The following is a 13,050-nucleotide window of genomic DNA, read 5'->3' on the forward strand; positions in this document are numbered from 1 at the left end:
CATATGCAATTCCCGGAACTGCAAGCCGTAGAGGGGATAATTCAATCCGGCGCAGAGTCTGAGCACGATGTTTCCAAAAAGAATTGAGTTACCCGCCCAATTTTATGTGGTTTGGTACAAAAAACTTAGCATATCTAGTGGACTCTCGAACGAACGGTACGAGATCGAGAGATCTGACCGACTTGATCGTGCGATCATAAATGATGGGAATGATGATTCGAGAATTTTTATGTGTAGACACATGGCTCCCAACAAAATGAATGCATAATTTTAAACATCTGTGTGCTGGCTCAGATGGTAAGAGTGCACATACCTTGCGACATGTTCCATTTCTTTCACGGGTTCTGCCCCGTGATCCTACAGTAATAGTCTTTGCCACATCTTAATTAATTGCGTAAAGTTTTTAGAAAAATAGATCAAGCTAGCTAATGGTTTTTGAAAGCTCAGTATTTACGTGTTTCGAATCCAGTGCTTTAATCTCGACGTTCAGCATGTCGTGCTTAGCACATATGCATAATATAAGTACTCCTACAACAATAAGGCCTCTTTAAATACACTTATAAATAGATTGATGTGAGATTTTGGCGTATTTTCTGTATACAGTCAGAATATACAAGTCTTGGCCGTATATATCAGAAGATATCAGCAAAGGAATTGATAAAATGGCATTCGAGCAAAGGGGAAGATATTGTCGTAGCCAATGAATGCCCTGTTTCGATCCTAATTCTTAAACCTGCATAATTACACATTTCTCGCTAGTACGGAACCCTTCCTCGCCAATTGATCTAGCTGAAACCCAACAGTTATTCACAGTGAGGAAAATTAGAGTTCTCATTCCTCTCACCTAGGGCAGCTGAACAATCGTTTAGCACGGCAGCTAACGTTCTAGATTCATCATGTAATCATGCTTCCGAATGATTACTGTGGGGCCATAGGTATTTATATATATTAGCACGGGGTTATAGAAGAATGAAGCTCGACGACGAAGTAAGTCTCAAGACAGGTATAAAGAGACCCGACGATCTTCACCACCAGGGGAGCTTCTTCCCTTCTCACCAGCAACATACGATATTGACTCTATTCACTCGTTTATTCACAGTTCTTTTAACTTGTCATTCTTTTTTTTCCCTATAACCCCACATTCATTCATACTCGCGCATTATCTTTATCGTGCGCTCCTCCTTGTTATCCAGTCGAATATATATACATTTAAGTACTGGGGCCTAACCTCTTCAGGAAGTTGAGGTAGTAGGCGACTCCAGTATATTATTGCATGATGCGCAACATAAAATTTGCAGCTCTAGCTGCGCTGTTCATTTCCGGGTCGGCATCTGCTGCTCCCCGCCAGCCCCTCAACGACAGACGGTATGTCACTGCTGCACCCGCTAGAAATAGCGAGGAATGCGAGACGACTACCTATACTATCATCACCCCAAAACCGGGTGCAAACCCGACTCCAGTCACCAAACAATTCCAACCAGTTTACTCTTGTACCCCGGAATACGTCGTCTGCGGCTCCAAGAACAAGGAGAAATGCGAGACCATATACAAGACCTCCTCTTACCGCTGGGTTTCCACTGAAGTTCCATGCTACAGTGGTGTCGTCACGATCACTCGAGTGAACCAACCAGTTACTATTGCCGCATACCCAACCCACAAGACTGAGACCTGTTACTGTGAAAAAGCAGGTACCTGTTACTATGGCGTTACTTCTACCGTTGTTGCCCAACCAACCCAATTTCCATATGTTAACACCGGCTGGGAATACAAAGTCTGCAACTACAATGACTACTACAAATGGTATAATGGAGAGTACAGCCCTGAATTTTCCGGTATGAAGACACTTGGTGGAAATGATGGCTATGCGCCTTCTCCTCAAAAACCAGGTCCCCAAGGACCCCGCCCTTATCTCAGCAGTGGCAAGACCGACTATACTCCTGTCTATACCCCGCAACAATATGGAAACCAAGGGCCCAAATACAATAGTGGCCAAGGCGGTTACTCGCACCCCGAAACCAATGATCGTCCGCATTACTATGGCTCCAAACATCCTCAGAAGAATGGTCATCATGGTATTTATAACACTGAGCACGGTTATGTTTCCGGGCACCCTGCTAGCAATAGCAAGTCCGAGAACCACGGGGAATACAAGCTAGGGTATAAGGGCAATGGAAAGCCCGAGTATCATGGTGAAAGCAAACCTAGTTATCACGGTAGCTACAAGCCTATGTATAACGGCGAGTACAAGCCTGGATATCATGGCAAAGACAAGCCCGCGTACCATAACGAGAAACCTGGCTATCAAGGCGAGTACAAACCTGGTCACAACAGCGAATACAATTCTGGCTATCATGGAGAGTATAAACCCAGTTACCACGGCGAGACTCGACATGGGTACCAAGGCCAGTACAAGCCCGGATACCATGGAGGAAACAAACCAACCTACTATGGTGAACACAAGCCCGGATACCACGGTGAAAATAAGCCTGTGTACCATGGTGAATACAAGCCTGAATACCACGGGGAACGCAAACCTGCATATCATGGAGAATACAAGTCCGATTATCGGGGGAATGGTAGCCACAAGATGGGACATTATGGAGGCAAAGGCTATGAAAGTTCTCGAGGCGGCCCCGAATATCACGGCAAACCCGATACCTATAAGGAACATTCTGGAAACAAGGACTACTATTCCAAGGACCGAGGGTATAAGGGAAACCATAGCAAAGGAAAGGGTCACAAAGGTTACTACGGCCATGGTGGGAAAGATATTCCAGATGGTAGCGTCGTCGGCGCTGGTTCAGGCGGATCGTCAACTACAACGACATCTAGCTCTGGGGGTGGAAATGCCTCCACTGGACCTTCTTCCACAGGATCATCTAGCACTAAGAGTGGAAATGCATCCATTGAACCTACCTTTACCGGAACTACATCCGCTGGAACATCAAGCACTGTGGGTGGAAACGCCTCCACAGGGCCTTCTTCCACAGAACCATCTGCCTCCAACACCAGTGGTGAGCCAAGCGGCAGGGGTGGAACCAGCATTGGAGGTGGACCGACATCAGCCGGACCAGATTTTACGGTAACATGTTCTGTCGGGCCAGATGCTGTAGAAACATGTTCTACTCGACCAGATTCTACGCAAACATCCGGTCCGAATCCTACAGAAAAATGTGTTATTGGGCCAGATTCTGTAGAAACCTGCTCTATTGAACCAAACTCTACAGAAACTTGTTCTATTGGGCCAGATGCTACAGAAACATGTTCTAGTAGACCAAACCCCACGGAGACTTGCTCTATCGGACCAGATTCCATAGAAACATGCTCTACTGAACCAGAATCCTGGGAAACATATACTACTCAGTTTTCTTCAACAGTGCCATCAGCAGCTGCCCCAACAATCTACGAGCCCTCGGAAACCGCCACAGAGCTTCCCAGTAACAACCAAGAGCCACCCCAATTATACGAAATCGTTGAAGGGCTCAGCGCCGAAGGAACTTACATGGACATCGGAGACTTCGGTCCATGTGCAATCAAATCCCTCACTACAGCGAAAGCACTCCAAGAATGTAAACGATCTGGTGGAAAGATTCCAACAAACCTTATTGGTTGTATTACTGATACTGGTATTGCTGATATCGATTGTATTCTCTCGTGCAACAAGGACCTGGACTCTCTTACTCTCGCTCAGCGATGTCTTAAGAAGAGCGGTACTATAGAAGACCCTATTATTAGATGTGCTCAGATGGGCATGTCCGGTGGAAGCCAGTTGCTATACAAGGCATGTGTCGCATCTCAAGGAGGAGTAAGTTAACATTCGACCCTAAGCCGATGATATGTACCAAATGCTGATATGGGAAATCCAATAGAAACCATGTAGCCGGCAATTCCTCAAACGACAAGCCATTGAGGATGCTACCGCGTATGCCACTGAGTGTGCTGCCGCCGGTCTTCTCTCCGGAACCGTAAAGAAGTGTGTTGAGACCGCTAGACTCGGACTCGATACTGGATCGGGTGTTAGAGCTATACGTGGTGTTAAAAACATCGTTGGATATAGCGGAACTGAGAGGCACGATAGCCTCGACGACGTCGGTAGCAATATACATCGCTGCTTCTCTTACCTGTTGGCTGGTTCATTCTAGACCGTACGAAAGACTGAATCCGTACAGAATATAGAATGAGAGCCCGAAAGATGATCTGATATCAATTAGTATACTCCCCATGTTTCTTTCTTTTGTTTCTTATTAGTTGCATGTCTTTGAGGGCTTTTGATTCAGTAGTTGTTTGGAAGTTGCATTGCCTTATAGATGCAATGCAAAGCAGGTGCAAAATACATTATACCTATATCCCCTTAGTTAAACCGTTTTATATAATTCAATACATACCCTTTCATCTGCAAATCGTATCGTGAAACTCATATGATGCTCCAGTCGCTGAAATACTAGGGAAGGTCCCGGCAATATGATATATTTGTGAAATGTTTGGGAAGAGGCTATTGGATGGGAATGATAGAAGGTACGAGACTGGATAGAAGGCTGGAAAGGTCTGAGGGAACGGAAAATGTGTTGAGCATGTTGGTGGAGTGGTAGCGATGGGATGTTTTGAGGGTGTCCTCGGGAACTCGCAGACAACCTGCTTCCTTCCGTGTTGGATGCGCCTCCCGTCAACCAAACTGTTGGTAACCAGGGACATGTACTCTTTAGTTATAGTCTCGAGTGCTGCCCCTTCCAGACCTAGCAGCTACAAGCTATAGCTACAGCTCTCACCAGCTCGACGGTATGCAAGCAGCATATTCGAAGTTCAAACCGTCTACCTATATCATATATCAAAATCGGCTGATTGAAGCACCCAAAAATGAGCGCTATTGGGTGTGCAAAAACCCAACCCTCCCTCCTTTCGCAAAGTCGGAGAGCGTTCAAATAACGGCAGAGATGCGAGGGAAGAGTTTAACCCCCAAAAATCGCTATTTGAAACTGAACATTCGATGAGCTTCGCTAGGGGTCCCACAGCCGACCCTTGCTGTTATTCGAATAGCTGACGGTGGGCCAGCAAATCAAAATTACCGCGCCTTCCCACAAACCGCTTAAGAGGAAGGTAAAACTTTTTCCGGGGCACCGGGAGAACTGGAACCCTTCGATAGCCAGGATACTGGGCTCAAAAGACAGAATAGGGGCTTATGCAGGCCGTAAACGAAAAACGCCACCAGAGAGCAAGGGGTTTACGTGAAATTCGGCCTTGGCCTGACCCACCCGCACTGAGAAAGGAAATGGTGAACCCCAGTTTCAACACATAAAAAAGTTTTCCCAAGACTTTTTTTTCTTTCGTTGCTGCAGCGGAAAGGCAATGTCACTCCGCTGGAGGAGTTACGGCATGTTTCTTTTCTTCACGACTACCAGATTCTCTCAAGCCTTCAAGCCCTTCTGCATGTCTTGAAAAAATAGTGGGTGTTGATCAATTGAGGGACCTGGAAAGGTTTCCCCGAGGCTCAAAGAGTTTTGGCACCAGTTTTGCGTAATGGCTAGGCTTTTTGTGTAGCTCCTTGCTTGACGCCACTTCCTAACTACGTCGATAGGCGGGTGATAGCGAGATCTTCGAGCTCTACATAGTAGGTAGCTGCTCAGCTCAGCTCGGCTCCTGTGTTAGGTCTGGTTCGCGTCAGTAGAGTTTTCCGCCCAGTTTCTTGTAAGCTTGCATGTGGTTGGGAATCTTTCGCCAACGAAGGCCAAGCACCTCCGTATGTGTGGTTTTTTTCTTATGGCCGCCAAAAATGGCGGAAGGCTGGACTTTCGCCTCTTAGAAACCCAAAGGCTTTTTGCCTATCGTAAAGGCCAGTTAAGCTTAATCCCACTATCGTTAATCAAGCTAAATATTTGGGCAACACGGACGCACAGAATTAGTGCGAAGTTCTAAACGCAAGTTTCTCTTGGATGGTGGGAAAGACCCAGTTTTATACACACAGAAGAATACATGGTAATAAGTATTGATGAACCTCGGAGACGAGTCTCTATCCTGGCTCGCATAACATAAGATTTAAAACGGGCAGATAACACCAATGCTGCTTGACTGGAAATCCTTTACGAACGACGATCTCTCAAAAGTGATGAGCTTTATCAAGGCGTCAACCACGTGGTGGGCGTGGGCCTCTTGATCAACAATTGAGTTTTTAATTTTTCGTCTCGAACATTCGTTTTGGGATACGTATATCTCAGCTACTTTTGGAAGTATGTGAGATGAGCTTTGACGTTTGGTCTCCTCGTATCACAGTCCGAAGCAGAAGTGATCGTCACGTATAATTCGAAGTGTCTTTGGTATATCACCTAATTGCAATTAAGTGGAGAACTCTTGTCCCAGGATCAGGTAAAGCTATATTTGAGAGTCCAGACCAAGCTCGTTGCCTTTGCCATTCGGTGGATCATCCTACAATGACCTGGATAACTCGGCATAACCGCACTTTTTTTGAACATGCATGGCCTGCAGTGTAGCTAATAGATGCATAGAGAGTGCATCAGTCACAAACGTGGTAGACGAGAAACACGTGGAACCCTTGGAGCAACCAACAAGGCGTAATCATTGTGTTATAGTTTCGCTGATTGTATTGATGTTGTAAAGCATGGGCTCGTATCTATGTGTCAATCGGCTCTTACACCCGACGAACGACCTTTTTGTAACTTTCGACGTCGGTCCGAATTCCCTCCATTAACTTGTCGTTTACCCCATAGACGTTACTTGGCTTCCGAAGCGATTACGCTACGGATACTCGTATAACCCATTTTTGATATCCCCTTCAAGATGCAAGATTAATCACATTTGTCGGTCCTACCCAAAAGCCTCAAAGGTTCGTGACATCACTCGTCTGTGCGCTATTCGCACATGGCTTCTAGGTTTCCCCAGCTTCAGCGCAGCTAGCGAGGAGACTCTGCTCCAACGGAAGCTCAGGATTACCACGGGTTCCTAATTCCGGAGTACCAAGATCTGGTCGTTTATCCCTTTCAATATCCCAGAAACCTTCATTTTGGATCGAAGACATTTTCAAGCTCGGACTAGCGCGGAGAAATATTCAAATGAAAGACTGGTGTCTAAACTAGGTCAGCCTGGCTTATCTTGGAGCTGCATTGACACACGTTTCTCTTGGTAATAACTAACTGATAGGGTTCATGGCAGTTGAAAACCCTTTTTATAGAAGCCTATGAAATTGCATTAAGATTTGACTATCTATAATATCGCGGCCAGAAATTTGATGCAACAAGGTCAGCGCTACCAAACCTTCAAGGTTTTTCATCTGCTTCAATATTATCAGAAAATAATTGTCGCCATTGCGTTTTATCATTAGAGATATTTACTCGCGTGGCAGGAGATGCCTGAAGCTCTCAAGGGTTACAAAGTACAAAATCGTAAGCTCCATAAAATTTGAATTTCTGGTGGGTGGGGACCTTGTTAAGTTGACAGGGTTGGAAGACCCCACAGGCCCAGCAACGCCACCAGCGATTTCGTTGTTCCAACTCGAAAGAAACAGAATGCATGTCGCCTAGCGCTTGAAGTTAAATCAGTCGTCACGAACACCATAAGACCAGCAAGAAATTTAATTATTTTGCCTTCTAACCTTAATCCGTCTCGAAGCACAGTTCAATTAGCTATAGATTAGCTATGTTAAGCCCTAAAAGTTATACTGTCTATTCATTGCCAGGGGTTAGACTTTTCTCGCAGATGGATTTAGGGGTATTATGGAACATGCGGGTTCCATTTTCCGAGTCCTAAGGAACTCTGGACCTCTTCGGAATCGGATAGCGAAGGAAGTACTCGTGCTAAAGAGGAGGGTTTTCGCTGGTGATGCAGCAGCGTTGGCGCGGCGTTCAAACAATGCATTACAATGTAGTTCGTATACAGGCGCTTTTAGGCATACATTATCCAGGCCTTCTAAATATTACACTTTTTGCCGAGCTGCTTTGCCGTCAAACCTGCAATTGTGATAGGAGACATGAAAGCTACCGCAGTCACAATTATGGAGACATTCGAGCTAGGGGCTTGGGAATATTTACCGAAACACAGGCAAGCTTATCAATAATTGTATGTAAATGAAAATTGAACTTGCATATTGGCTTGCGCATGCAGTCACTTTTTGGATTTGCCAATGCGCGATATTCCAGCCCATACATACATGGCGAGTGTATCATACGTTAATTGCAGCGAGAGGCGGATAAAACTCCAGCTTTTGGTATCCGACTTAGCCGGGTGGGCATGCGCCTGTTTGTTGAATCCGAAGACTAACATGGCCACCGGTGCGACATAATGCATACGGCCAGCTAGGTTCCATCGACAGCGGAGCTGCGCTGCTACATGCTTGCATGCATGCGACATAAAAAGCTACAAGCGGTGACCAAACGCCCGTTGTTTTGTGAAAGGACTCAAGACTTTGAGACTGACGCCTCACCCACTCATGGTGAGAAAGGGACCATTTTTGTGCCGTCAAACGGCCGGTTGGCGGCGTCTTCGCAGTCGATTGCGACGAATCATCTGACCTGTCAAGTAGCATGTTAATTTAAATTTCCAGTGCCTGGCAAGAACCTCATGCAAATTGGCACTATTCTTCCAACAATTGAATTAAATGGGGGTAAACGAACAAGGGGATACGTTGTGCGACCGGACCATGTCCCTCCCAAGTATATCTGTTGGAGTCGTTTGTAGTGGTTGCGGTCGCATCTTCTGGGCTTGGTAAGGGCTGACACGCTATGCACGGACTTAGCTGCCCGTGGTGCCAACCACTTTGGGTAAACGGATGGACCAAGGAACCACTCGACAATCTTAGAGCCAGCAGCTTATACTTCCCCTATGATTGGTAAAATTGGTAGATTTCTGCCTCGAGGTCGAAGGTTTGGGATCCACACCAGAGACATTCCAAGAAGCTTAGTAGAAAAACGTGGTGGCCCATGTGGGTCGAATCTTGTCGTTTTATGCAGGTTCAGAACCTCATTCTATACCTTAACAAGTACCGGACCCGTTATATACTATACTGCGGAGTACTTTTTTGTGGATTTCTTTCCTCCTTTGTATCTTTCTTTCAATCTTTCACTTGATCCACTCGTTTTTTCTTAGAAAATCTCATTTTAGTTTCGTAAATGTTTTCGAGCTGAACGGAACCGTGCTATCCGTTCTTGCATCTTGCATTTGCAATTGCCAGCCATCTTTCCAGTCCAACTACAGTCGCTCCTTTCCGAGTAACCCTAAACTTTTAGCCTTGTCTCTTCTTTCGTTTTTTTAATTTTTACTTTTCCTGGATAGTACTATCCATAGTCGCTCATTCCTTCTTTTTTTTTTACTTTTTCTGACCATCTTGTCGCCTCCTCGCTCAAGTATAAATCTAGTCCTCCCCCTCGTCACCGTTGGAAAAAACGTGGCAACCTGGCACAGTTTTACCATCGAGCATATCACTTCCTCTTTGCCAATACCCCTCAGCTCGATAATAATATCTCTGCCTACAGATATCGACCTCTCCATCAACCATCCTCCAACTTCCTCAAGATGGCCGTCATGTCTGTCGCCGGCCGGCGCATCATGTACTTAGTAACATTGCTTCTTGTTCTATGTAGTACCGGTGTGTTCTCAGTTCCGACACCTAGTGGCTCGGGTGGCAGCACATCAACCAAACCATTTGGTACTTGCAAGTCTATTCAAAAGAGAAAAGAATGGTATGTACTTGATATCCACGGAATGGAACTGTATAGATATGTACAGCTAACACATATGCAGGCGATCTTTGTCGAACACTGAAAAGTTCCAATTTCTTTATGCTATGAACTGTATCTTGTCTAAGCCAGGAAGGACTCCAGCAAGCATCTATGCTGGTGCCAAAACTAGATATGATGATTTAGTCGCCACCCATATCAACCAAACCTTCGAAGTTCACTATGTCGTATGTACAACAGTCCAACTTCTATATATATTGTACTACAACAGAAAGGGTCTAACAAATGGGTATAGGGTCACTTCTTGCCATTCCACCGCTATTACACCTGGACTATGGAGAAAATGCTCCGTCAAGAAGCCGGTTATACAGGTACATTCCCGTACTGGGACTGGCATAGAGACGTTGGACAGGGTAACACCAAGTTCTTTTCCTCTCCTATCTGGGACGCAAATCTCGGGTTCGGTGGAAACGGTGCCTATCTCCCAGTCCCAGCCGCACAGGCAGCTTTCGCAGTTCCTGGACGTACCGGCGGCGGTTGCGTTACTACTGGTGCTTTCAAGAACATGGTTGTCAATCTCGGTCCCGGAAATGATTTCAGTGGTAACGGCGCTCGCTGCTTGTCTCGTGATATGAGCCCTTACTTCTCCGGTCGTTATCTCTCAAAGAACCAAACCAAGGTTACCCTTGCGGCCAAGAATTTCTATGAATTCGATGTTATTGTCGAAGGTGGTCCATCCTTCGAGGCTTCTGGTATTCATGGTGGTGGTCATTACGGCATTGGTGGTACTTTGGGAATAATGGGTGATCTTTATGTCAGCCCTGGAGGTTAGTTTCAATACCGCTCGTGATAAATTATTTGATGAAGTGCTAAGAATATATATCAAAAATAGATCCGGCTTTCTGGATTCATCATTCCAACCTCGACCGCGTCTGGTGGTCCTGGCAAAAGCTTAAGACCGCTAACATGCAAGACTTCGGAGGTCCATCTTGTCTCATGGACTATTACAAGCCAGGCGAAACTCAAAAGTGTGCCAATGCCACTACCGACATGCCGCTCAACTTGGGATACGCCGACATGATCAAGGCCAACGTTGGTGTTAAGGTCAAGGATGTCATGAACATCCGTGAAATGTGCTACGACTACGACTTCCTCCTTGATATAAACGGCAACGACTATCCCAATCCTCTCTAAACCAAAATCGCGACAAGAGCTAGAAATAGCAATCCGACTTTCCCGTTTTGTTCCGCAATACCACCAGTGTCTCCGACGGTGGATCTAAACATACCACGATACGTCGTCATCCAAATAGATTTTCTTTTACATTTTATCAACTAGAGGGCATGTGGGACAGGATGGTTACAGTGGTCTAGACTCCAAAAAACTGTAGATATCTAAGGAGGATTTTCGTTGGAGTTGCAGAAGACAGAAGGCAAGGCAAGTCAACATGAGTTGAACATTTCGGAGTTAGAACCAATTTTCTGTACAACATCTTATATTTTTATTTTTTGATTGTTTTATGGTAGCGATGAATCCTTTTTTGTAATTAAACATAAACTCCTCGTTCTGACTCCGGCGCATTTTGCATCTGCTTTTGTGGATTTTGTGCGAAGTTCTTTTCGGGTAGCCAAATACAATTCTTTTTCGAGTCTAATCCAACATGATGTCTGCATTCAAAAATTCTTTACCTACAAATATGCGTCACTGAAGGGCTTCTGGAAGATACCGTTAGTGCCAATATCCTTTTGGCCGCCGATCAAACATCTTGACATTTAGCCGACAGGTTTAGCAAACGTCGCTGCAGACGCAATGTGGCGGACGACGGCTAGCGCCATTTCCGTCGGTTTCAGTTAGACACATTTCCGAATTGGCGTCCATACCTCCGTCTTAAGAATTGTCTCGCACAACTAGTCGTAAAAGTTAAGTCCCAAGTGATATATATATCGAAATTCCACAATAATTCAGCTAACATAGACCTAGAAATTAAAGGGTTTTATGTCTCCCAAAAAATGCTAGCATGTGACTTGACTCTATCGATTCTAATGAACTTTTCGGTCACAAAATGTTGTATTGTAACGTGAGCCAGGGCTAACGGTTCCATTAGCCAATGCACACCCACAAGATGACATTTACGACCAGGAGGCCCCCAGTTCAAGTTTCGTATGCGTTCGACATAGAGCCTTGTCCTGTCAGAGATATCTCGCCGTTACGGGGTGGCAAAGCAAGGCAACCAACGACAAGGAACTTCGGAGGGAAGGAATAACCTGGTTGTGATATGGATTGTGGATAGAAAAATCGTTTCGTCCAAACTCTGGAAATCCGGGGTAAAGGTAGAATGCGGCATTGACTGACTCTTGGTCAGATCTTGGATGTGATTCCGTAGATACGAACTACCGATAAGGTACCCGTGGCGTGATAATCAACATCCTTCAGCCGTTGACATGTCGACATTCTAAACGCAAATTAGGAGGACGACAAAGAGCGGCCCGGGACGAAGGTCTTTGCAATTGCGCGAATACACGAAGAGTTTTGGAACAAAAAATGGGGGAGCTCATGACTATGTCTTGCTCTGAAGAAAATAGGGTTGTATGGGTATGAATTATGATAGAGGACGGATGCTGAAATGAAAGGTATGTGCGAAAAGTTCCCAAGAAAAGAGGGACCCGCCTTCTATCTCATCATGAAAGAACTTTAGCTAATAGGGGACTTTGTTGTTTAGATATCACAATCTTGGTGGCTCCAAGAACTTCCAAGTGAAACTATATATCTTTTCCCTAGCGAGCCGGATGGTACCATAGGTCGCTTCCTTCGGCGCCAACGACGGCCTCAGGCTTTTAACACACTCGGAACATAAAAATGTTACGAACGGGAAAACAGAATAAAGCCTAAAGACGGATATGCATTGGGGATGCGCGCTGCAGGTTGATCTACAGAGTAGATGTTTGTATTTTCCAAGTCACCAGACTTAATCCAAGCGGGTGTATCAGGATGAAGACCAGGCGAACTCCAAGTCTTGATCACGCCGGATGCTTTCCGAAGTTGGAAATGGCCAATGAGGGCCCCTGGAGCCTGCCGGCGGCATGTATCAGCGAACTGGAGTGGGGGATCATACTTCAGCTTTCCAGAAGCAGGAGGTCGAGATTAGCATCGCGGGATAAAGCTTCAAGTTCTCCCATCCCATAATCTCGGAATCTCGTCACGAAGTGATAAAGGTACATACGTATGCATCAATCTCGCTCGCTCTTCGAAACAAGCGAAAGTTTACGGAATAGGACAATGCATTGTAGATATGTTCCCGTGTCTTCAAAAATCTCGATCTCAAAGTTCGCTTGGCGCAAGTTAGCATTCTTGCTGTCTCTTCCCCTTTCCC

General features: G+C 45.5%; 2 protein-coding genes across 2 annotated transcripts; both read left to right on the forward strand.

Annotated features, from left to right (window-relative positions):
* Positions 1-1,276: 1,276 nt before the first annotated feature.
* On the forward strand, positions 1,277-4,142 carry AOL_s00140g52 (uncharacterized protein; the record flags this gene model as incomplete). Its single annotated transcript, XM_011127293.1, has 2 exons — positions 1,277-3,805; positions 3,870-4,142. 2 exons carry the CDS (start codon positions 1,277-1,279, stop codon positions 4,140-4,142), a joined length of 2,802 nt encoding a protein of 933 aa, XP_011125595.1.
* Positions 4,143-9,516: 5,374 nt separating this feature from the next.
* Positions 9,517-10,874, forward strand: AOL_s00140g53 (uncharacterized protein; the record flags this gene model as incomplete). Its single annotated transcript, XM_011127294.1, has 4 exons — positions 9,517-9,683; positions 9,745-9,907; positions 9,976-10,507; positions 10,573-10,874. The coding sequence occupies 4 exons, from the start codon at positions 9,517-9,519 to the stop codon at positions 10,872-10,874; spliced, it is 1,164 nt and encodes a 387-aa protein (XP_011125596.1).
* Positions 10,875-13,050: the final 2,176 nt, after the last annotated feature.

This window comes from Orbilia oligospora, assembly GCF_000225545.1.
Source record: "Orbilia oligospora ATCC 24927 unplaced genomic scaffold scaffold00140, whole genome shotgun sequence".
Lineage (NCBI taxonomy): Eukaryota > Fungi > Ascomycota > Orbiliomycetes > Orbiliales > Orbiliaceae > Orbilia > Orbilia oligospora.